The sequence below is a fragment of the Dermacentor silvarum genome, chromosome 10 (assembly GCF_013339745.2).
Source record: "Dermacentor silvarum isolate Dsil-2018 chromosome 10, BIME_Dsil_1.4, whole genome shotgun sequence".
Lineage (NCBI taxonomy): Eukaryota > Metazoa > Arthropoda > Arachnida > Ixodida > Ixodidae > Dermacentor > Dermacentor silvarum.
The window spans coordinates 150,403,015-150,426,969 of NC_051163.1; the positions used below are offsets into that span (position 1 = coordinate 150,403,015).

The 23,955-nt window shown below is 43.3% G+C and overlaps 1 protein-coding gene and 1 pseudogene across 1 annotated transcript in view; both read left to right on the plus strand.

Moving 5' to 3' along the window:
* LOC125941145 (zinc finger protein Xfin-like) overlaps window positions 1-23,955 on the plus strand; it is a 181,175-nt pseudogene that overhangs the window by 93,220 nt on the left and 64,000 nt on the right.
* Window positions 13,830-23,955, plus strand: part of LOC119431072 (zinc finger protein 528-like) — a 28,730-nt gene continuing 18,604 nt past the window's right edge. The window contains exon 1 of the mRNA XM_049658104.1: window positions 13,830-15,978. Within this exon, the coding sequence (XP_049514061.1) occupies window positions 15,502-15,978 (477 nt within the window). The 5' untranslated portion in view covers window positions 13,830-15,501. The remainder of the gene's footprint in view (window positions 15,979-23,955) is intronic.

Sequence of the window (23,955 nt, forward strand, 5' to 3'; positions counted from 1 at the left end):
TGAAACTTTTGCATAGGCTGTAGCTGATGCTGTAGTCTCGTGCATTTCAGCGTTACAAGTTGGCTTTCTTATAAGTGCAAGTTTTTGACAAGCAAAGGAAATCAGAGAAGTCATAATAGAAATAAAATTGAGTAACAGTAATATGGATGAGTGTTTTTGTCCAGGCTGCAAGCTGAATCACAGCAGTTTATTCTTGTTTGAGTACCAGTGTGTCTCTTAAGGAGTGATATATCGATGTTGTCTTAAGTGGCTGTAGAAGAGCCTTCACTAGTGCTAACCAATCCAACTTATGATTGGCTGAATGAGCATTGCCAGGGGCATTGGGACACTCGGTGTCCAACTTATGATTGGCTGAATGAGCATTGCCAGGGGCATTGGGACACTCGGTGTTTGGAGAAGGAGCCGTGGTGATCAAGACTGTGGGCGTCTAGAAGTCTGTGTTTGAAACGGCGATAGCCTTTCATTGCAAAAATGTATTCCAGACTTTTGAAGTACAATGGCATGAACCCACGAATAATTGTTCATAATAGATATGTGAGATCCTCATATATTAAGGGTAGCATCGTGCCCCCAGCCTAAATAGGTTCGTCGGTGCAATGGTAAAACTTTTGTCTGTGTTGCTCGTGTTTGTGCTGGCTTTGACAGTTACCTTTGTGCTGTTACAGATGTGACCATGCCAGGAAAGAAGCTCACCAGCATCTTCTCCGAAAATATATATTTGTTTTTTCATTTCCTCGACGTAGCAGTTTGATATATGATTGATTTACATTGTGACATAGATATGAATGGTTACCTATTGCCACCAATGCTTTTTGCTTGACTGCGCCAAGAGTAATGGCCAGTTCATTTGCTAACCCATCGTTCTACTGAAATCATAAAGAACAAAGACGTCTTGTTACACCGACTGATAATTAATTATCAGGGTAAAGAAAAGAAGACTGCAAATGTACTAGCTGAGAACATATTATATGTATAGTGTGGAATTGTGCCTGTTTTCACAGATCTGTTCAATAGTTCTTGTGGGTGTGGTTTTGTCAGTCACAGAAGCACTAAATGGTGGATAAATTACCTTGAGTACTTGTCGTTTTATTTTGCTTTTGCCAATAAATGACAAGCGATCATGGAAAATGCTTACAATGCACTAATATAGAGAGGGAATGCCTTTCTTCAATGCACAGAAATGTGACTGTCTTTTCCTCAGCATGCAAATGTGGTCCTAATAAGCCTATATAAATGTTGTGTTCATTCTTTTTTTAGTGCTCACATGATTTTCTTTTACGAGTTTCCTTCATTCATATTCATCTTTCTTTTCATATGCTTCATGTGTTCAAATATCAGTTGATGCTTTTTGTTGTGTTACACTGTATAAATTATATGCAAAAAGAACATGTAATACTTAGTTGAATAAGTGAGTGCATAATGTAGTGTTGATTAATGGTGTTTCTTGCGCAAGGGCCAGGGAAGGTCAAAGGGCACCCGTAATGCAGTGTTACATATACAAACTAATCTGACTAGTTATGCATAATATTAAAATTGCATGCCTAATCCGATCTCTATGTATTGCCAGCTGGAGTTGGTACGTATTCAGGATAGTAATATGTGTATCGAGAGATAGGAACTTGTGTGAGACCTGTACTGTGTCAGTGCGTTAAGTGCCACGGCAGTAGTATGGGGGTTGGCATGTCCAGGGTTATCATGCATTTTGCTTATAAGTGGGGCGATTCTTCTTGATTGCCAGGTTTAGCACATTAGTTATATCAAATATAGGATGCATTGTTTGCCTTACTCTCCTGTGCTCACTGCGACATCACAGGCCCCTCACCATCAGGGTCCCGGGGGCAATACCAATCGCTCGTGTCAGTGGATGGCGAGCTGCTTTGCTGCCGGCTGTGCACTTACAAGACGGACCGCAACCACACGTCCAACATGAAGAGTCACCTGTGCACACACACAGGCGAGCGCCCCTTCAAATGCCACCTCTGCCCGCAGGCATTCGCTGACAGGACAACCCACAAGCGGCATGTGCGCATTCATACAGGTGAACGCCCCTTAAAGTGCCAGTTCTGCTCGAGCGCATTCTCTCAACATACCACCCTGAGACAGCATTTGCGCACACACACGGGTGAGCGCCCCTTCAAGTGCCAGCTGTGCCCAGAAGCATTCTCTCGCAAGTTCACCCTCAAGCGGCATCTGCGCAGCCACACAGGAAAGCGTGACTTTCTATGCATGCACTGCGGTGCGTCCTTCTTGCATAAGCACAGCCTCGCCAACCACATGCTCCGTCACACAGGCAAGAAGAAGCACTGAAGGTGAGGGCATGCAGGGCTTGTTTTTTTTTGGGGGGGGTACAGTACCTGAATGATCAAGTTATTATGTGAGCAGGGGGTTTATAAATGGCCGAGAGACATTTCTGGCTCCCTCAACCATAGAGCTTCTTTGAATGTTACCTAGAGGGAAGTTGAATCCACTCTTTATGAGAATTTCTTTAACAATGTGTTCATGTGACTTTTTGGCTTACCTCATATGTGGATTGGCCTATCATGACTGTGGCAGTAGCTTTCTTGAAGTTACATTTAATTTAGGATGGTAGCCAAAAAAAAACTAATGTAAAATTGAGACCAGGGGCGGTATTCTGTAAGAATTTACCTAGTGGACTGTCCATTTCGGCTGTCACTGATTGGCTGCTGCTTGACGTGCAGGAAGGAGACTGGCTGGCACCGTCCTGCACATCAAGCAGCAGCCAATCAGCAACAGCCGAAATGGACAGTCCACTAAATGGACTCTTACAGAATACCGCCCCAGGGCACAGTAGTGTGTGTCAAATTTCTTGTTTCTTCTGCACATTTTTCAGCAGAACACTGGTACATTTCACATTAGAAATAATTGTTCTTTTGGAAGTGGTGTGTTTTAATAACTTTTGAATTGCTAACTCAACAAAACTACCATGTTAGCCACTGTTGTAGTACAGACTAAGCTAGTGTGGCTGCTGTAATGTTCTCAAGCTTAATAGGTCCACTATCAGAGTTGTTGGGCTTGAGCAATCCCATAACAGGGTTTAACATTTTCACATCAAGGCAACGACATGAGCAAGTGGGCACTGGGACACTTGAGAAGTCATAAGTTGTGGATATGAAGTAGAGCTGGTTTGCAGGCTTGGAATGGTATTGAATTATTGCCTTTGTCAAACAGTTCCAACGCCTTCTTGGAATTCCAATGCAAAAGTAAAGCACTGCACTATACATAGCATAGAACTCCCATTCACCGCCACATATGATATATCGAACGCTGCGCCGTGCTGTGCCCTTGCAGTACACTTCTCCTAATGGCACCGTGATAACTTCTGGCGTTATCAGAAATATTCAGGCCTACAAAACTACACTTTTTGGCAGATGCTGTCAAACAATTCGTTGAATCTGAAGCAGTACTTATGCCATGGAGGAAGAATGAGTAAGGTGCATGTCTCACGATACGGATGGCTCGCTTATGTTGCAAGGGTCTTGCTTGCTCTCCAAAACGACGGATTCGGTTTAGGAAGCTTCTGCAACACAGTCTTGTAATGCGGTGAAGCATACTGATAGTGAGAAGAGCTCAGTGCTATGCAGTAAAGCATTCCACCTGCGTCTGTTTGTTACTGGGAAAAGGATTGGCACACTGTTTCAGGAACGAAAAAGCCTCCCGGTCTGATACACACATTCCACAAGAAAGTGTGATTGGAACTTCATCTTTACTTTGAGTGGCTCTGAGCTTGTAATGCCAAAGTGGAGATGGAGATGCCTGCTCGGCTGGGTTTTCTGGTGAAGATTTCGTGTACAGGATTTTAGCGTTCCGCAAGTGACCAAAACAAATCTGACCCCAGCCCCAGATGGACAGACAATTACGTTACAGTTTCGATTTAACAAAACCACCGTACGCCACATCACCACTTCGTGGAAAGACCAATGCGGCAGGGCCGCACAGGACTAATGGCTGTACGATTTGCAGGCCGACAATCCACACTTTAAGCACTTCATTCGTGCTCATAGGTTTGCTCATGAGCGGGATTGGACTCTGATGTTTTGCAGCCCGAGATCCACTTTTGTATCTGACAGAGTCTGGCTGGTCATGGCCTGATTATCTCATACGATCGGTTGTTTAAATGCCACATTATACCGGACTCGCGGCCGGGCATATTCATGCACGATTTGCAGTACAACTGTGTGAAGGCAGCGCGGTATATGCCCATATAGACTGGTCTGCTTCTGTATATATACTGTGTCAATTTCTACCTTATATTGAATAAAAACGCATAACAAGCACTTGCACATGAGCAAGGCGCATGGCGGTTTCGCGGCCGGCCATCGCTTGGAGTTTAGGGCTAGGATGGCAACCGGTTTATCCAAAACCATTCCACAGCCCGAGTGACTTGCAACATTCATACATGGAAACAAAAGGTAAACTTTGTATGTTCGATGCGGCCTCGGAGAAACAAATTTAAATTCCTGCTTTTCACCATGCTAGAGGACTGTCCAAGAGTTTTCAGTTAAGCTTCAAGTAGGTATACATATTTTATATTTCAAATTGTCAATATATTCAACTATTTTGCGATCCCCTTCAAGTTTAATATATCTGGAATCGACTTATAGGTATTGTTGCGAGTCGGAATCAGCTTCCAAAGACTGGTGATGAAGGTGTCTTGCAGGGTTACTGGTTTCACATGGTTCACATGGATTAATGACAGTATCATGTTTCTTGTGGGGTTACTGTACAGTGTACAAAAGTTCTTATAGCATATCACTGCTGTTGGGGCTGTATTGTGCATTTGACAATACCGCAACGTTCACACAACACTGTCAGTGTGGCAACCTTTGTCGTTATTCTGAAAGTCATTGCTTTTTCTTAATAATTTTTTTCCTGCTTCATTGGTTACATCATTTTATGGAGCAAAAAGTTAAATTAAAGCATGCTAGCTTTTTTTTTTTTTTGTGCACAGTCTATGGTACTTAGCCGAGATTAGGCACTGACTGGTTTCTACACTGTTGTGCAAGACACCACTCCTACTTGTGTAACTCTCCTGTCATTCATAATCAGGAGAAAAAGCCGGATCCAGCAGCCGTTTGCAGTCCGCACAGCCACAACCAATTTTCACCATCGTTTGTAAACATTCTTTTGGCGATTTGGCTGCTGTTCATAGGTCTTTGACATTAAGCTGCACAGTCTGTGGAACTTCTTTTTTCTCCTCACTTTTATTGAATTACAGTCAACGACCGATTTTCCGGACTGCTCGATTTTTCGGATGTACCGAATAATTTGGACGCCTTCGCGGCACCGCCACGTACTCCACAGATTCAATGTATAAAAACGTCTGAAATTTCAGACGCAAAACACCTTCGCCGTCCGATTTTCCAGACATTTTGACATGATCGTAGGTCCGAAACGGCATTAATCGTAGCCACCATTGCTGCCATAATGATTATCTCGCCTCGAACCGGCGCTCTCAGACGCAGATACGCTAGCAGCTGTAGCCACCACCTTGGCAACGCTAGGCCTAGCTACTTCAACGTTCGCTGCCAAGCTTTTTTCTGTTCGGAGCTATGTTTTTCACTGAAACTAATCGCCGCTGTTACCAACGGCGCTGGCTCCGCCTTTGCCACCAATGTTTTGTAAACTCGGAAAGCATGGCGCGTTGCATAATGCCGGTTCCCGAAAGTCAGTTTTGCCTCAATTCAGCATTGTTTCACAGTGAAGCATACGCGAAGTGTCGCGGTGAAGCATATCAAGATTGGGAAGGGGCAATTGTCACGGGACACGATATGTATTCGTTAATTATACACGCGTACACCTGACGTCTCCTTTCACAGTAAGAGCTACGATAAGCCTAATAAGCGTACTGGCAGGCGTTCAGAGCTATTTCGCTGGTGGCTGTGGCGATTTGAGCCCTTGAGGGCACTAAAAAGCATGCACTTGGTTTTTCGGACTGCCTGATTTTTCGGACGCTCTCGCAGCCCCTAGGGAGTCCGAAATATTGGACGTTGTTTATGTTGGTTTTGTAAACATCTATCATGTACTTTTCTTGTGTTACTGTGGCACGAATATATGGTTCTTATGGTGTGTTTCTAGCAAACATTGTATGCTTCATTCCAGCCTCTATTGTGTAACATTGAAGTGCCACAAGAAATGGGCCTTTCTAGTTGCTTTTTGATACCATACAGTGACCCTACTGTCTTTTAGTGCATTTTAGTGAGTGTGTAGCTGTAGGTTACGAGTGGCTGTGTACTGGAAGTCAAACTACAAGCGTCCGTGCACACTAATGGCGCTGCATACTGTGCGTACCGTCGACATAGCAGCTGATGAAGGACCTCGGTGAGAGATATGTACATCCTATTGTAAGTTGCCAAATGACGACAAGTGCGTGTCTAGTTAGAATAAAATTCGTGATATACTGTATGATATGTGGGCATCTTCAAGAAAGTCATGCATTGACATTTGATTGAGCCCCTATATCAACTGCATAATTTCTGGATGTTGTTTTACTGCATATGAAAGAAGTTTTAATGCTGCACCCTCCATTTAAGTTTCGAAACACATGAAATACCATCTCTGAGTGCATTAAGCTTTAAATCCTTTCTCTAAGGCAACTTTTTTTATTATAATATAAATGCAAGGGAAAAGAAAAAGTCTTTGCGTTCACCGAAGCACAATGGCACTGTGCTGCAGACAGTCACTTCAGAAAAAAAAAGTAGCCAGAACTGCTAAAGACAGGCAGAAGCACTATAACCCGATGGTTTTAGTTTATCAGACAAATGTAAAACTGTATGTGGCGCGGCTTCTTTAAAAATGGTGCAATACATGCAGGATAATTTGTCTGAAGAAAGTGTTCAATGTTTAATCATGACAGAATACAAAATGGAATTAAGAGAGCCAGAATCTGGTTGTCAGCATTGACTCCTCTTTGGTGACCTGACCACGCATTGACATTTGAGTTGTACTTCTATTTTTTTTAAACTGTTAGGCAATCCAAATGAATGCTCCAGTCCAGGCCACACAAATATTACCAATTGACATGGCTTTTAACTGTAAATTACTCTGTTTACTTCTGTAAGGCCCACACAACCAATCTGGGATTGCGAAGATTTTGAAAAGGACTTGCTAAATTTCATATGAGATCACGTGCAGGATCAAAAAAATCTTCAGGTAGTAAACGCCGCTCCTTGTACAGGAAAATTAATGATGAAACAGTAAACTGCTTCCAATGCATTATTTCAGAACTGGACTGGTCAGATGTCCTCAATGAAGAGGAGCCCAGTCGCTCTTACGATATTTTTGAAGAGAAATTTCGAAATGCTTATGAGATCTCCTTTCCTCTTGTCCCTCGCACTAGATACAAAAAGTCTAAAAAACCATGGATCACCAAAGATCTGTACAAAAGAATAAGGCATAAACATGAGCTCTTTGCGGACTTTTTGAAACATAAGGACATCAATATATTCAACTCGTATAAAGCTGTAAGGAATAAACTGAACTCTGATTTAAAAATAGCCAAACATGAATATTATGCAAAAGCGTTTGCTAATAAGTGTTCACCGAATCAAATTTGGACGTCGTATAATAGCTTAGTATCGAAACGAGCTCAAGCCACTCCAACAGAGATTGTGATTGAAGGTGTTACCTATAAAGGCCGTTCTTTATCAGATAAGTTTAAGGAGTATTTTTTATCAGTCGGAGAAAACCAACCTACGCAAGAAATTGGCATTGACCCTATGTCTTACCTCAAAGGCAATCCAAAACCTACGATATTTCTTTCCCCAACAACTAATGCTGAAATCGCAACATATGTAATGCTTCTGAAAAACAATTGCGCCGCTGGAGCGGATAATATTAAAGCTGTGGTAGTAAAAAGTGTCTGCGATATTATCGCACCTCTGTTATCGCACATATGCAACCAAATGCTCAAAGAAGGTAGATTTCCAGAGAAACTGAAGATCGCAAAAGTCTACGTGATCCATAAATCCGGAAATTATAACGATCCTAATAATTATCGCCCCATATCTATTTTGCCCATTTTCTCGAAAATCGCTGAACAAGTTATCAACACTCGCCTGATTTCATATTTCACTAAGACAAGAGCTATCGCAAAGCAACAATACGGTTTCCAAAAAGGAAAATCTACCGAAAAGGCTTTACTTCACATAAAAGACAAAATAATCAACAACATAGAAAACAAAATGGTCACACTGGGATTATTTTTAGACTTTCGAAAAGCTTTTGACTCGGTCAGTCATGAAGTCTTGCTACGTAAATTAGAGTTTTATGGGATCCGAGGCTGCACTCTGTGTCTTATTCGAAGCTACCTGTCGTCTAGACTGCAATTCACAAACGTTAATGATATATCTTCCAGCTACGGCCTTATATGTACTGGCGTACCTCAAGGCTCTATATTAGGCCCAATTCTATTCCTTGTTCACATAAACGATACTGTTAATATTTCTCCCAGCTGCGAAATAGCCTTATATGCTGATGACACTAATGTTTTCTTTAAGGGGACATGTTCCTCAGACATATTTCTTTTTAAATAATGATGCTGGGCGAATGAAAATTCTACCACTTGTAGAGCTTGATCTCTTCATTCGAAATCTACATTTAGTTTTAGGATATCTCGATGCTGTCATGTCCTAAGTGCCATGCATAAGTGAGAAGCAGTGCATGTTTGTGCAGCTGCTGGACATAGCAGTTAGCATGATAGAGCAGTGCAAAATTATTTTTCCTATCCCTAACACTCCGCTGAGTGCTAATAAGCAAGATAATGTGATTCCCTTTACAGGCAACATTTTAAGAGAATTTCGTATCTGGTGCTTCATATTCAGTGGCTGGTGCCCGAGTACATTAAAAATTTTCATCCTTAAGAAAATAAAGTGATTGCATTAAATCCTAGAAAAGTGCATTCTACATATCCTAAAAATTACGCCCATCAAATGTGGTCTTGATAGGAACCCAATAAGTACATAAAATGTTGTCCACAGACGCCTTGTTTTGCCCGAAATATGAAGTTGAGAAAAATGCGATTGAATGTTATAAAAGTTCTTTACTTCTGTTAATTATTATTATTACTTCCCGGCGAGATTGTAATGCGGCAAAGCTAACCTTGGAGAGAAAAAGCTTAGGCCTACCACCTTGCACGAGCCCAATGGCGTGCGACACCGTAGTTTGACGCATCGCGCGCTTGAAAATGTGTCATATCTGTGCCTTTTCTTGCCACCTCGAGTGCTTTAACCGAGTTTATTATACTTTTCCCGATCATTTCTGGCTCTGATTTCATCATATGTGAAATAGGAGAGATTAATGTTGCTGAAACAACTAAAAACACAAAACCTGTTTCTTTAATGAGAATCGCCGTTTTTTGACCCGCCTCTCCCCTTAATGGTGCAGTTTGCAAGCAGTAGAAAATAAAGCAAATTATTGGTTAGATAAATTAACATTATGGCTGTGTGCTAATCACTTAGAATTAAACGTTAAAAAGACAAAGTATGTAATATACAGAGCAAAAAACAAAGCATTAGAATATGAGCCAACAATATCATACAATACAAGCCCCATTCAACGCGTTCAATCGATATGCTTCCTTGGAGTTATATTTAATGAGAACTTGTTATAGAACGACCATGTAGACCATGTAAGAAAGAAAGTTTCGCGATCAGCTGGTCTAATAAATAAATTTAGACTTTTACTACCAACATGGCTTAAAAGACAATTGTACTTCACTCCGATACAATCTCATCTTCATTATTGTTTGTTAATATGGGGCGATACAAAAAAAAAATTTAAACTCTTTGTTTCTCTTGCAGAAGACAGCCATAAGAGCAATTGCGAACCTAGGCTACTTAGAAAGTACAGGCCAGTACTGGAATTTTCTTCCCATAGAGACTTCCCTAAACCCATACAACCTTCGACATATCACAATAAAAGCACCAAAAGTAAGAACAAATTACGGCTTCAAGACCCTTAAACATCAGATGATTGCCTTTTTGAATGAAAATAACATTTTTCAGCACCTTATTTATGACTATAAAAATCCGACAGCCTACAAGAGAAAAATTATAGAACTATTAATGACATAATTGGGCTTGTCCCTTGTGGGTACATGTGCTGTGTCAAGGAGGCTACTTATTTTTGTTTATGCCTACCTTATGTTGTTATACCCTGTGTTTTTCCGCACAAAGTTTTAGCTAGTGCCTGTGTTATGCAGTTCAGTTTTTTTTTTTTACTCTCCTGTGTCAAGCGCCATTGTACTCCCTCAGGCACCTGTCATGGGAGTGGCTCTGAGCTTTGCTTTTCTTTATGACCATATATTGATTTTTGCTTTTGTTTTGTTATTATGCCAACAAGTGTTGACGCATATGCTATGTTGCTAATGTATTGATTGATTTACTTTTCGTTTTGTTTGTAACCCCTCCGAGTGCAACATGCCTACAATGGGGAGAAGGCCGTCGTCAGGCATTGTGCCTTTTGGCCTCCTTCCTGGAGTGTATTCACTTCAAATAAAGAATAAATAAACTGAAAGCTGACGTGGCTATGGGTGTGAAGCAGACTTTGGCTCTGTGGCGGCAACCGTCCAACATTTAGCACGAGAGCCAGCCAAGCTCTTGTGGGATTTTTCTGGGCGGAACGATGTAAGCATGCATGTGGGCATGAAACCAATGAAGCTCCCAACTTATTTTGTGCAGCACAGTCTAGACTGACAGGGTTGCGGAGTCAGGGTCATGTGTGCAGTTTGTGCACTTTACGACAACCCGCTAGGCACAGCAGGCTTAATGATGAATGAACATGAAACGCACCTGTGGCCTCAGCCATCACAAAATTTCAAGTAAAATTTACTTATTGCAGCACAACACACATTGAGCAAATGTGTAAACAAATTTTGTGTGGTTCTGGCACTTCAAAAGACTAAATCAGTTTTATTGTCACAATTAGTTGTTTTTGTCTGCCTGATTATTTTGAAACTTTTGCAGTATTGTCAGTGTTAAAAATATTGTTCGGCAACTGTAAATGTGTTCATAATCGGCCAGCAGTGTGTTCGTTATATTTCCTAGCAATGTGACCGTAGTTTGAGGTGTCAATGAGTAGCAATAAGCCTCCCTCATGTAATTTTCGTAATTCTCTTTTAACAGAATCAGAGAAGCAAAGTCTAAAGGATTTTTACAGAATGGGGCAAGATCTCATACATTTTTGAAACACCTGTTTTTTATCCAGAAAGCCATCCCTAAATACCCATGTCAGAGGCTTTAACAGGTAAAATTTTGATATGTTGTTGCACACTGGATGTACAGACCTGGCTGTACAGCATCTTGGCATGGATCTCACCCCATAACCAATATGAGGGCAATCTAATTTTCAGGTGCCCAGCAGTCATTCGAGACTTTGAACTTCAATTGTGCAACTGCGTTTTATTCGGTGACCGGCTGGAGCTGTGAGAGCTAAGCATGAGCTCTGCAGGTGTGAGAAATCAACACACAGACACGTGACCTCACTCCGCAATGCCAGCTCGCCTAGGGACGAACGCATACAAAACAAGCAAAGAAATTTTGCCCCTGTAGTACCTAGACAAAGTCAGATATTCAAGGAGCAAAAGCCCCCAGATTTTCTCTCTCGCATCCACTTTTACTCGCGCCTGCACACAAACGTCAGGCAAATCCTAAAATGACCATCTCGTGGAAAAGCGATGTTTTTGTACGTCATTGGTTCCTCCTCTAAACCGAAACTAGCGTAGCCTAGTCAATCCAGTAGCTGTCGACCTTGCCCAAACAATGAGATAAACTAGCCACTACTTATCTAAGAACGTTAAATGGGTGCATGACATATATTGCTGCACATTTGCATATCGTTATCAGTAAACGGTACACCTGTTTCTTTCCCTTTTTTTTCCGATTCCTTGAAGTTCTGTTTATCAAGATTCTTCTGAATACAGCCTCGAAGCTCCTTTCAGAAAAGCAGTGCTTAAAATGTCTTGGTGTATACTTTTAGGCCTCAGTGTTAAACCACATGAGAGGTCTCGTTCTTAGATGACCAAGTTAAATAGTTGGAATCAGATTGTTATTAGGTTTCTTCCACAGTCCAGCTGGTTATCACAGTGTGACCTATTCTCTATAGAAAAAACATTGCAGTTATAGCAAAACACAGTAAGAAGGTATAGCTTTTAGCATCAATAGAATATAGAATACTATACTATCCATATTTGAAATGGTTAATATTCACACACACCAAATATAAGTGCTTTCGAGCATAGCTAGGGTAGTCTGACTAACAGGACCCCCTGTATCTGCAGTAGAATGTCTGAGAATATCAAAGGTTGGGGATGAATGGCAGATGTGTCACTTTAATTCGGGGCAAGCACCAATGAAACATACTTTTCCTTTGTTGCAATCATTGTGAGCTTGAATGCATTGCCTGGAACATTGTGCCGTTTCAACATGTATACTTCAACACTTCGTAGGCTACAGGTATGTCCTACTGACTAGTGTTTTCAACCTAGTGACAGCAAAACCTGTACATGTTTGGAGGTACTGTGGATCACATTACGTTATTCTCAAACCATAAATCAAGCCTGTGTGGTCTAGTAATGTTGTGCAGAGGCTATTTCTACAAGCATAGTGAGAACATTCACACCAGTGCATGAAGTCTTTGTATAGGCCGTGAGTGGAGGCTGTTGTCCCCTGCAATGCAACAGGGGAAAATGTCTTCATTGCTGTGTAGTATTTACAATGTTGAAGGCTTAGGCAATTTCAATTGAAATAAATTTGGAAAACAGGGACCTTGATGATCATTTATGTCCAGGGGTAAAGCTCAGTGACAACACTTTATTTTTGTTTGAGGACCCTTTTTCTCCTAATTAGGGTGTGAGAAATGTCTTTAATAGATGTCATGTTCAGTGACTGTAAGAGAGCCTTCACCAGTACTGAATATTCAAACTTTTGATCCACTGAGTGAGCATTAGCAGGAGCACTGGGGAATTTGTGGTTTGAAAGAGGGGGGCAATTTGATCAAGACTGAGTGTATGCAGAAATTAGTGTGCAATACGATGATGCTTCCTTATTGTTGAAAAATATGCTAATTGTTTGAAATAGATATATCAGATCCTAATCTATTGTGAAGTGTAGCGTCATGCTCGCAACCTATATCTGTTTGTCTATAGAAGGGAGAAAAAGTTTGGGTGCACTGTGAGTGTGCTGGCCCTGACCATGATTTTTGTATTGTTACAGATGTGTCCATGCCTCCTAAATAATGTCAAAGACGTTTTGTTGCTCGGGCTTTGCCAGGAAATCAGCTCACCACTGTCTTCTCAGAAAGCATCCATTTGTTTGTTCTGTTACTTGACGCAGCAGTTTGAGCTATAATTGATTTACCATTGTGACTTTCATACGACTGTTTACTGATTGCCATGTGGGCTTCTCTTGTCTGGAATAAGTGTAATGGCAAATTCACTTGCTGCACTGTCATTTTAGAGAAAAAATGTAATAAGAGGTGTTATTGCAGTGAATGATTTCTAATGATTAAGATGAAGTAAGGAGACACTGCAATGTGCTAGCAGAAACTGTAATATAAAGCTTAGAATTTTTCCTGCTTTCAGAGATCTGTTCGATAGTTGTTGCATGTGTGGTAGTGTCAGGGACAGAAACACTTGATGGTGGATAAGCTACCTTCAGTACTTGGTTTGTTTCATTTTGCTTTTGCTGCAGCAATGGAAAAGTGACTATGTAAAATGTTTACAATGCACTAATTAAACAATCCCTTGCTTAATTCACAGAAACGTGACTGTATTGCCCTCCCTCTGGAAATGTGATGTCAAATGTGTGTTAATCCTTTTTCTTTAATTTCACATCTCTTTTCATGTTCTTTTGTATTAATTTCTTTCATATTCATATATCCTTCATGTTTTGAAACATCAGTCGATGCTTTTGTTGTGCTGTATTGAATAAAACTTTCTATGTGAAATAAATGTGTAATGCTTAGTTTAATATGCGAGTGTTACTGCACAGTTACATATACAGTGTAGACCGTTTATAATGTAAGTCGCCGGAGTCGCGAATATACGCACTATAAGCAGTACCGCACTATAACCAAAGCAACAATTTTCAAGGCCCGCACATATCCAAAACATGTGCACCGAGCCGCCACGCATATGCGACAGTTGAGGAATGCAGCTAGAACGTTTGCATTCAATTTACAGTCGAATCTCGTTAATTCGAAATAATTCACGCGGCGGCGCCTCCGACCGGCATTGCTCCGGCACCGCCATAGAGTAAAAGCTTAGGAAAGACCCCTCAATGTCGCGCGCGAACGAAACAAAAAAAAAAAGAAAAAAAATGCGGTGGAAATTTCACCCTCTCTCAAATGGCAAGGTCGCAGATTCTGCGTTGCGCCGGAAAATGCGTGTACGTGCCGACGTCTCAGCCACGCTACCGTAGCCACGCGTCAGAAATGGCAGTGAACCCTTCTTTCTCCTTTATGCTTCCTCTACTTTCTAATCACGTGTTGACCTTGCACGCTGCGGCTGCGGCGCAGAGGGAAGCAGCGGTGCTGTCCCAGGCCAGCCAATGAAACTGCCCACGCCGGCAAACGCCCGCTTCCCGATAACGGCAGAAAACGAAACTTCGAGGAGCTGGCGCCGGGCCGTCTGTAGCGGCGGTGCCTGCACGGCGGCGGGCGCGCACGGTGACAGTCGAAAGTGAGGGAGCTACGAGGGAGGGCGAGGGGAGCCACCAAAGCGGCGGAGTTGCCGAGGCGAAATCCGCTTCCCTGCCGCCCTCCTCCCTCGCATTCCACGGTCTCCGTGTGCGCCCTTCCCCGTGCCGTGCCGGCGCCGCCCGCTCCCTGAAGTTTCGTTTACTGCTGTTATCGTGAACCGAGCGTTGGGCGGCGTTGGCAGTTTCGTGGCCCTCGCTCGCTATGCGCGCCGTGATATTTCACGACTGACTCGCACTCAAGATTCTGGTTTCAGCCTCACTGGCTGTTCGTTCGCACCACATGCCCTTCTCCTCCACTTAGTCTCTCTCTCTTGTTCAAGCACTCCTTGGGGCGCCTGTTTGAGGGGAGCGTTCGCCGACTTCCGTACTCCCAGGTAGCCACACTGTAACCGGTATTTCGTTTCCCGCAACTGCACTATAAGCGATACGTGTATACATGGAGTGCTATGAGAAAATTAACAGGAGTCTGACAAGACCGCACTATATCCAGTCCTGCACTATAAGCGGTTACGTTATAAGTGGTCTATACTGTACAAGGTAATTTTGACTTTAGGCGTAGTATCTAAATTGCATGCCAAATCTATTTAAATTGCATGCCAAATCCCACCTCTTTGTGTTGCGAGCAGGGGTTTGATGTGTTCAGGATATTTATTTATATATAGATGGATAAGAACTTGTTTGAGACATCTAACTTATCAATGCACTGTTGCTTCAACAGTAATTACTGGGTTGGGTAGTCCAAGGTTGTCATAATATTTCACCTACAACAGCGGCGATCCTTTTTTGAATGCCAAGTGTTGAGCTTCAGTTTCAAGTGTGTGACACATTGTTTGCATCACTGTCCTATGCTCCCTGGGACTTTGCAGGTTCCTTACCATCAGGTTCCCTGGAACAGGATCAGCCGCTCCTGTCTGTGAGTGCCCCACAATACTCCTGCCAGTTGTGCAACTACAAGACCAAGCGCAAGACACACATGGACAAACACCTGCGCATACACACAGGCGAGCGCCCCTTCAAGTGCCACCTCTGCCCAAACACATTCACTCAGAAGTGGCACCTGAAGCAGCATCTGCGCAGCCATACAGGCGAGCGCCCCCACCAGTGCCACTTGTGCCAGGAGACCTTCACGCAGCGTTCCCACCTGATACGCCACCTGCGCAACCACACCGGAGAGCGTCCCTTTCCCTGTGTGCACTGCGGTGCATCCTTTGCACAGAGGGAGAACCTCTTGCGCCACATGTCTCATCATGTCAAAAAGGAACCCTAAACGTCAAGAGCGCACGGTTTCCTATAGATTAACTAATTGAGTTATTTTTTGTGGCAGTAGGTAGTTTTTTCACTGCATCAAAAGGCTTCTGGCTCCCTCACCCACTCAGCTTCTTAGAATATTGCCTAGAGGGAAAGATGACCCCACCATCCTTGAGAGTTTCTTAAAGGGTACTGCGACTTCGTGGTTATGCTGGGAAATGCAAGGTTCGGCTTATTTTGAGTGTGACTTGGTCTAAAACGTGGCCACAGTGGTGAAATAAACGTTTCTTGGGAAAAAAATCTTCATTGGACGTACAATTTCTCCCGAAACACCTTGTATTTACTTTCCTCATTCATAACATAGCAAGTTAGCAAAGAAAGCAGAAATGTATGGCACAGATGGGGCCACATGTAAGTATGTTCACAACTTTCTCATCTTTCCTGCAAAATTATCAACACAATGGTTGTGTTAAAGGTGTGGTTCTTATTTAATATAATTGTCTCCTAGCTCGAGTGGTTATGTGGTATTATCAAGTTCTCATTTATATATACAAAGGCATGCTTCATGCATGAAACCTGGGATACATCTTTTTCCAAGTTACAAGTAACTGGTGCAGAGCTTTGGATGTAGAGTGCGAAACTTTATGTTAAACATTCTATGTATTCAATGTGCGCATAGCAGCACCTGCAAGTGATATGCTATGACTATTGTCACGTTATAGTGACAGTGAACAAATACTGTGGCACAACAGAAGTCGCGAAACTAACTGTTTATTGGGCAAATCTGCTTCCAGAAAGACAAGTAACACTTGGTACAATGATAGTGAGTACACTCGTCGATCAACGAAAATCTGATCAGGGGATCAAGTGTGTCTGCTTGTATACATGACTCATCGAAGGTTCCAGTGTAATCACTGGTGCCCGTGTGCTTTCCAGAAAATGCTACACAATTCATTTTGCGCATACTATCTGATTACGCAAGGTTCGGTGACAGCAGACAACGTATAGAACCACTGATAACATTCAAGAAATCTTAGATACAGAAAGGTGCTTCTTGTGCTGGGCAATAACTTTGAACATTTGTTATCCAGTGAAAGACTGTCACCTGGAAAGTTAAGTAAGTATGCGTGACAATACACTAATTCAGATGAAGTATGCAGAGTACAATTTGGTTCTGAGAGGTACTGGGTGGCACTGTTACGTATGTGCAAGTAAAGTTGAGCGTGTTGTCTGCAGTGTCAGTGCTTGCATTTGCTTCTCATAAATGGTAGAAATGTTATCTTTGATGACGTTTTAGATGACTTTGATGTGGCTTGTATTGTCCTGGACATGTTTCCACTTTGAACATTATTAGTTTGCACTGGTTGGCATTAGAGTATAGTACTGCACCGTAGGCGTATCAACTGAGGGGGGGGGTGAAGTAGGCCATTCCCCCCCCCCCACACACACATACACACATTTAGTAGAAGGGCAAAGTAGGCCATTTGCCTGGCCCCCAACACACACACGCTTCCTTTTGAAAGTGGGTGCTGTTGGCTGCACACTTGCAAATTCGACAAAACAACAGCTGATGCCAAGTTTTCTCTCAGAATTGCGCCCCTTTAAATACAATTTTTTTCTTATATAACCCTCGCTTGGACAGCTAGGATTGTCTTTCGAGCCTCGCTGCCACATGCTGTAGCAAATGATGCTCATCCGGCTGCACTAAGCAGTTAAGGGTTACGGTACTTTGCAGTGCAAACTGCCTGCAGGATGCGCCTTGCAAATGGGCAGTCCAAAACAAGTTTAACCTCTCATCCCTTGCATCATCGAGTGTTTGTTGGGGGCCATCTAACAATCTTTGAAAACACAGAATCATATTTGCTCTTAATAATTTACCTGTATTTGATCAATGTTGCCATTTTAACAATTTTGTCGTTACATTTAGTGACATTTTTCTGTCTTTATGACAAAGCTTTGTATTTAGCAATCAGGCACATTTTTAGTGACTTGAATGAACAATTGGTAATATTTTAACGACTTACAAGATAGAAAAGTTGCTTCAAAAATCAATTTCTAGAATGCAGTTTATTATTCAAAAGCTACATGTAAGTGGCTGAAACTCGCTGTACGGCACATAGGCTCCATTGCTACATAGCAACGGTTTCCTTCACACTGGTGGCCTTCACATTGTGATTGTGCTTCACACCACAGTGGTCATCATAGTATTCACATTGTGCTCACAAAATTTGTTTATTATTCAGAAAACCTATTTGAATGCGAATGCGAATACTGTGGGTTCAGTGATGTCCCTAAATGCATTTGATTGGTTGACGTGCTCAAGGGTGTCAGTAAGCTTATTTACCACAACCAAATAGAATAAATTTTATGTTCAGATTTAGAACACAGCAGGTGAATAAGACATATCGTCTGCATAAAAAGGCGTAGATATTCTGAACGGCCAAGCTCGTTTGCACGCGTCTGAATCGCTTCCGTTCTTCATGGCTTTCGGACTAATTTGTACTTTAGGGCAGATTTCAAGAGCGAAAATGTAGTATTTGACCTGTGTAAAGCATGGGAAATTGTCATTGCTACGTTAACAATATGTGGCCAAGGATGTTCTGCAGAACTTAGTCCTACCACAAACATCGAGAGCCACAAAAAATTTAGGGATAATGTAGACTAAGTGCATTTTCATGCTAGGAAAACTACATTGTGTTCTTTTGAATTGTGCCGTATTTGTAACCTTCATATCTGATCATAATGAAAAATTTAAACTGTCATCATTCGTTATGTAAATATTAGAGGTGGGTAAATATTTTTTTTTTTCGAGTACGAATAGTATCGAATAGACAAACCCAGATGAACATTTTTTCAGCAGGAATATTTATTTAGGTATAATTAGGTAACATGCTTTTACTGAATAGACAGTCAACTATCACAAGCAATTAGGATTGTTTTAACACAAAATCACTACAGCTGTCATGAAAAAAACTGCACAAATACCTGCTTGACACCTTTAGAACCTGGTTGCCAACAAGGTTTCCAAGAACGACCGGCTATTGTATGGCTAGCTTTCCAAAAGCACTAAATAAACGGTTGTTGAAAATATATCAGAAGTTATGGAAAAGGAAAAGAAAAAGTTAATGGAGTATTTGTGTGCCATAGACAAAATACAGGGTCTATTACAAGCAGTAGCGCACCCAGGATCTCTGCCAGGGGGGGGGGGTTGACAATTTTCCAATACCATCTAAACAGCACTAATCTCAATTTCTTCACGCGAAATTGTCAAAAATGCATTTTTGCGAGTGTGCAGACGATTGCGCGTCTTACATCTTAGTTGCAGTTACTCAAATGCGCAAGAAAAGAAAAGGGGTGAAACAAAAGGGTGGGTTAAGTCGGCCTCAGGGGGGGTTACAACCCCCGAAACACCCCCCGTCGGTGCGCCACTGATTACAAGGAAATCATCACTGGTAACGTAAGAGATAAAACTACCATGTAACTAGGCTCTATGAAAGACTAATTGGCAAACCAGAAGCAAAAATAACTGGTTGTCGTGTAATGGACAAGAAGAAGGCGAACTGAGGGACTCTATTTATTGTTATAGTCGCAACCATATGAAGCAAACAAATAATTAAGAAAAGGAATGCATAGAAGAAATTATTTGTAGTCTTTGACTGAAATGTAAAAATTAGAATCTAAAGGGAAGTGGAGGAAAAAATGTGGTTGATCCCTCTTATATAGGAATCGGTATAGAACACGAAAGTGAAACGTGTCTTCACAGAAGTAGTGTAATGTTTATTGCACATTGATATATAATGTCTATTGGTGTTTTGTGGCTAAAGCGCCCTTAGGCGTTGATGCACCCACGCTGACGCCTGGTGGCACGTCTCCTCCATCACGACTACCAACGTCGATGACGATGAGCAACCGTCGTGCATATGGAAGCTGCACTACGCTGCACACGCTAGCACAACGCGAAAGACGAAGCACGTAACTGACACACTAATACAACGCGCAAGACAAAGCACGTAACTGAATCGTCACCGAGTCAAATCAGCGCGTACAGCGCGTCGTAATTGCAGCCTCCGTGATCAACTTCAGAAACATTTTCAGAGCTAATTGCGGAGGCCACGCTCCGCTGTGCTGAGTACGGTGAACGCCATCTAGGTGGCGTTGGTAGTGCTTCTTGATGCCAGCGTCCCTTCGAATGCTGGCATCGAGGCGTCGTAGTGCTGAGACCACCGAAGCGTTCACTGTCGGTGCGCGTTAGTGTCATAATGCAGTACTTCTCTTTTCTGCTCGTAGGCGGCGGCACCGCCCCGAGCAAGCGCGCGGGTACACGGAGGAGTGTTAGATATATAAGGCGCGTCTGTGTAGCTCTCTGCAAATGCGTTTGTGGCGCAATGGGTTAAACGCTCGGCGATCTATCGTCGCGGACCGAGAGGTCGTGGGTTCGATTTCCAAATTTTCCATGTTTGTGGAACTTTTTCTTCTGGTTTCTTTCTTTGTATTATGTTCGTGTACATTGTAAGAACGTCATATCCGTGACGGAAATACGTCAGTGAAGTCTTGGTGGACCCCGGCATAAAACACTTTCGTGTTAAAATGATGGTCAGAGCCAAACCAACAACCTCCGCATTACACGCGCGCTGCACTACAAATTGTACAAAACCTCCAAGTGGTGCGACATAATGCTAACGCATTTCTCTCGCATTTACCGCTGAATCGCCACTGAATTTTAGAATTTCTTTGCTTTCTTGAAGGCAACCTTCTTGGTAATCATACCCTTAAACACAAGGTTAAAAAATATTTTATCTTTTAACTGAACAATTAATTGTTCAGTTGTTCAATTGTGAAGTATATAAAAAGTGAGCGAGCTCGCCTTGCGCTCGTGCCACTGTTCCCGCGTTCCTTGTCTTCCACAGCTGGCTCCGACGCCGCTCAGCATGCCAGCGTTCCAATACTGCAGTACACTGTACCAATACTACAGTGCCTAGAATATAAGTATGTTCTAGGTACTGTACCAATACTGTCCCTCGCGCTCGACGCCGGAGGGCGTTGAGGGAAAGAGCAACAATGGCTCTCGGGACGAGGAGGAGGGAAATGTCAGCGGTGGCGCGGGAGGGCGTTGACGGAAAGGGCAACGGCGGCGCTGGTATGTGCCATTGCGCTTGGACCCTTTCTGCACTACCGCCAGGTAAAAAAAAATGTTTTATCTTTTAACTGAACAATTAGTTGTTCAGTTGTTCAATTGTGAAGTATATAAAAAGTGAGCGGAGCTCGCCTTGCGCTCGTGCCACTGTTCCCGCATTCCTTGTCTTCCACAGCTGGCTCCGACGCCGCTCAGCGTACCAATACTGTCCCTCGCGCTCGACGCCGGAGGGCGTTGAGGGAAAGAGCAACAATGGCTCTCGGGACGAGGAGGAGGGAAATGTCAGCGGTGGCGCGGGAGGGCGTTGACGGAAAGGACAACGGCGGCGCTGGTATGTGCCATTGCGCTTGGACCCTTTCTGCACTACCGCCAGGATTGGCCCACATTTCGGCGTTACACCTGATTGCAAACGCCCAGGTTAAACAGCTTCGTTGTTAAAACACACACACACAAATTAACAAAATAAAGTTGTTTCATTCTCCTCCTGTTTAAGCTCGAGGATGGTCCGTCGAGTGTACGGCGCAAAACCTCCGCCCGGCGGTGACGTCACCATGCGTCGCCTAGCAACGCTTCGCCCCAGCTGTGCCGACCGCGCTGAGCCTCGCCACAGCTGCATGAGCCCTGATGTATGAGCCGTTACTGCGCCGTGCGGAGTGGTTACTGCGGCCGCGCAGAGGCAGAGCTAAGCCGTGACGTCACTGCGTCGACCCACGGGATATATAGCTCCACGTCGCAGCCGCGGCGACACAAAAGCCTCGCCGTCTCCGCGCCAAGCACATGTGTTGCCGCGAAGATGGGGCGGCCAAAGAAGAGTGTCACTCCTGAAGAAGAGGAAGCGCAGCGCGAAAGTCGCCGCGCCGCTACTCGAGAGTGAATGAGACGACTTCGGTCCAATCCCGAATATCGCGCCACCGAAGCGGTGGTGAAACGTCGGCGATTCGCAGAACATTCGGAGTTACGAGCCCACGAAACCAAGCAAAAGCGTTGGAGCGTCCAGAAGCGTGCGGATACTCTAATGACCGAGTGTTTGTTGCTCCTTGGGCTGTCGATGATTCCGGGATGATCTTGCGCAAAACGTGACCGAGTCTTGAAGTATAACCTCGCAAAAACTTGGCCGAAATGAGATAAAGCTAGGTGGGGTCGCCAGCTTCGCTGTTTGCCCAGTCTTCGCACCACTAGTGTGAAGCGGCCCCTAATTTTTTAACCTGCACTTCGTACAGGCTCGTGGAGACAAGTGTGGTGCCGGGCAGAGGCTGTGACGTCGTATGCTGCACTTGGCTGACTTGACTATATCAATCAGCGAAGACTGCACATCGTCTTCCGCATCAGCAGATGAAAAGCGCCTGACATTGCACTATATCCCTGTAAAGGGTGCACCGCCGTATGTATAGGGTATGTATAGGGATGTTGAGGAAAAGCCACCGTACTGCACATTTCAGAAATAGCGCGAGTTCGCTTAGTAAACGAAGCAGGGCTCGCGTGCGGCAATGGTGTCGGGAAGGCGGCTTGAGCAGTGCCCAGAAGAAACGAGCATTAGTCGCAGAATAGGTAAAACAATAGTGCTGTGTGTGTGTGTGTGTGTGTGTGTGTGTGTGTGTGTGTGTGTGTGTGTGTGTGTGTGTGTGTGTGTGGTATAATTGCAAGAAACACCGCAAAATAATTGTGAAACGGAGCAGTGCGGTTGCAACACTGAAATGTTAACTGAGACGAAGAAGAAAAGGAGAGTATAGTAGCAATGTTCACTCATGTTATAGATAACTCCCAGAGGATGTGGACGTGGAATTAAATGAAGAGAGATTTTGTTAATGAAGCAAATATATACAACATTTATTATGTACACTGTCTCTTGTCTGGTTCTTCTTGTTGCGTTTCTTCTTTATCTTCAAATTGGATGATGCTACGCTGCTTCATGGAAGCTAGATGAGCACTGGCCGATGTGTGCTGTTGTACGTGACGTAATTGAACAGTGCCACGTTTGGTAGACCTTGTACGTAGACGTGGTCGATGACACTGCCTCCTCTCGATGCGAACCATTATCAACTGTGATCAACTGTACTCTGGAGGCAGCTGTGTACGGTGCGGCTGCGCAAGCCTTATCTTTAAGCGATCTGCGATGGGGACAGAAAGCGCCGAGTGCCAATAGCCTTGTGTGCATTGTGTACTCGCTGCTTAGTTTGCGTTGAAGCGAAAGGCAGCACGAAGGTCAATTCACTGGCTGCTGTGGGCCGTATCTTGAAAGTGATTGTCTTACTTGATGGACAGACGGACGGGTTTCCTTGTTGGGAATTAGGTATAGAAATGCGTGTGCATTAAAAAAAAAGGCAGCTTCCTACTCTAGTTACATTCGTGTAGCCAGTGTAGGTAAATAAACTAGCCAGATTCCAGTGTACCCCTGTAAAGAGTGCACTGCCATAGATATAGACATGTTGAGGCAAAGCTGCCGTACGGCACACTTTTGGGAAATGAAGCGAGTTCACTTGGATCCCAGTGGAAACACTGTGTCCATAGGATATCCGAATCATGTCCTAATGTCCACGCACCATTTCGTAGACAAATAGGACATCTGGTGGACATCGAGTTTCAAATATTCTACCATGAAGGTTACCGCACATGGGCCTGTTCCGGTTATTCTACCATGGATGCCCCAAAATTATCCCATATGGACCTTCTTTTTTTTTTTTTTTTTTACATACACAGGGATATTTGACCTGCACTTTTGAGGCTCTGCCTGAGTTTACTCGGAACATAATTATGTTTTCTCGCACGTTCGAATGTGGCTTTTGTGTTTGCGTCATACTTTACGAAATTTCTGATGCAATTTACTTTGAAAACTTCAGTTAGTTCCATAGTCGCTTGCGC